Raw genomic sequence first — 2,220 nt, forward strand, 5'->3', positions numbered from 1 at the left:
CACAGGGATGGTTATATCCACGAATAAATTCTGGTCTCTTTTCACTCCAGTCAACACTTAGCCCTACAAGGAAATTTTAAAATAATGCCTTAGCAGTGACTGAGATTAGTCTAACAACTCTCATTAAGTAATATTATCAGGTTTCTTGTTCAAATATTTTTCTTCCTATCCATGTAGATGAAAACTAAGCCCCAAGAGTGACCATGGAAGAATGAAAAAGATAATTACCAAGTAGAATTCTGACAGAGGGCTAGAAGGTAGGTAATGGTGAAGGTTCTAACCCAATCAGAATAGGTAACATNAATCTTATCGCAAATCCCTCACCCAATCTGGGCACCCTATAATTGCACATCTGCTGGCATTTCACCATCCTACACAGAATTATAGAATATAAAAAAACTCATATTAATAAAAAAGAGAAGAAACAAAACAATGGAAGCAGTAAGTACCACATAAAGAACTCACATTGAGCAGGAAGACAGATTTCAAGACGTGTGCCCGAACACAAACATAAATACAAACATTCGCATGAATATACTGAGTTGCCTCAAGGTCTCGTTTTAGAAGTAAACCAGGTGGTTATTCAAAAGCCAAAGAATCATCTGGAATGTTAAAATCATTCAGGAATTTCATTTAAGGCAGCCACAGAATCAAGGGACCTATTATAGTCCATGCTAGTTATAAAATGACTCATCCAGACATGTGGACAAATCTATGAATGTATTTGTTAAAGTTCCAGACTGAAGTTCTGTCACAAATGTGAATGTTTATGATGTAGTTAGTAATACTTGATGAGTTGAGTTATACTTTAAAACTGAAATGTGAACATGGATCAAATAAGAAAGACTGAAAATCTGATTATTTTCCTACAGAATATCTGATACTTCTCAGAATTAAAAGCTATTTCTCAAGGGCTTATCTTAAAAAAAAAAAAAACTGAAACAGTAACAAAAACACTCACTGAATTTGATTTCTAGACAATCTGCTGTTGGTGAATCAGGATACCACCAACCAGTTCACACAATGCAATCAATGTGGTGTCCCCAGCACATATTTGGCAGTTCTTTGTATTGTCTTATCCAAGCATAAACGCTTTTTAAGCCTTCTGAAATAAACGCACAGGAAGATACAAATACATTTTTAAAGATATCCACAAAATAATGTTATCTAGGTATCAAAACAACTGTATTTGAATTGTATCTATACTTACTGTATCTATACTTTTTCTATGTCTAATTTTTTCAGTACTCACAGTAGTACAAGTCAACTGATAATGAAGTTCACCTTTATAAAACATAAAGAGCTTTCTCTTTAGTCCAAGATATTGGCAAACTCACAGAGCATGCCACAAGTAAAGCACTAATATTTGACTTCCAAAAATAGTTAAAACTTATAAAGTGTTCATAAAGCTCTAAAACAGATGATTTTAACGAACAGCATGAAGCCTGTGCTTTCTCGAATTTCTTCTAACATTATGAAAATATTCACACTGAGGCAACATTCAGTTTCTTAAGAGTTCAGGTCAAAGTATACCTACTTCTTCATGGACATCTGTCATCCTCTCCACGCTTAGACATACTTCTGTACCAAACAGTGTGCAAATCACTGTCCAAGAAAACGGAAATGTCCTCTCTTAGATAACTATTTACTTTAGGAATAAAATAAACCAACAAATCATCTCAAATTTTTCTATAGGCTACACAGAAGAGAAGAAAGGATGATATTCACAGGCCATGCAGCTGAGAGAAAAAGTTGATCCGAGGACTATCGTACTACAAGTTTAAACGTATTATGCCTTTTGTAGGGCCTTTTGTAGATCACCATAGAAGTTGATTAAAGTGCTTGCCATGGCTGTATCTACCGCAGACTGAGGAATCATCCCACGCAGATCCGTCTGAATGTAGCCTGTCAAAAGGCTCTGGTATGGACTGTCTTTAACCGGAACACAAAACCAACCACAGGGATGGTTATATCCACGAATAAATTCTGGTCTCTTTTCACTCCAGTCAACACTTAGCCCTACAAGGAAATTTTAAAATAATGCCTTAGCAGTGACTGAGATTAGTCTAACAACTCTCATTAAGTAATATTATCAGGTTTCTTGTTCAAATATTTTTCTTCCTATCCATGTAGATGAAAACTAAGCCCCAAGAGTGACCATGGAAGAATGAAAAAGATAATTACCAAGTAGAATTCTGACAGAGGGCTAGAAGGTAGGTA

The 2,220-nt window shown here is 35.4% G+C and overlaps 1 protein-coding gene across 1 annotated transcript in view; it reads right to left on the reverse strand.

The window, feature by feature from the left end:
• Nucleotides 1–795: 795 nt before the first annotated feature.
• Nucleotides 796–2,220, reverse strand: part of STARD4 (StAR related lipid transfer domain containing 4) — a 10,385-nt gene continuing 8,960 nt past the window's right edge. Inside the window, exon 4 of the mRNA XM_034655651.1 lies at nucleotides 796–2,030. Coding sequence (XP_034511542.1) covers nucleotides 1,790–2,030 — 241 coding nt within the window. The 3' untranslated portion in view covers nucleotides 796–1,789. The remainder of the gene's footprint in view (nucleotides 2,031–2,220) is intronic.

This window comes from Ailuropoda melanoleuca, chromosome 3, assembly GCF_002007445.2.
Source record: "Ailuropoda melanoleuca isolate Jingjing chromosome 3, ASM200744v2, whole genome shotgun sequence".
NCBI classification, from domain to species: domain Eukaryota; kingdom Metazoa; phylum Chordata; class Mammalia; order Carnivora; family Ursidae; genus Ailuropoda; species Ailuropoda melanoleuca.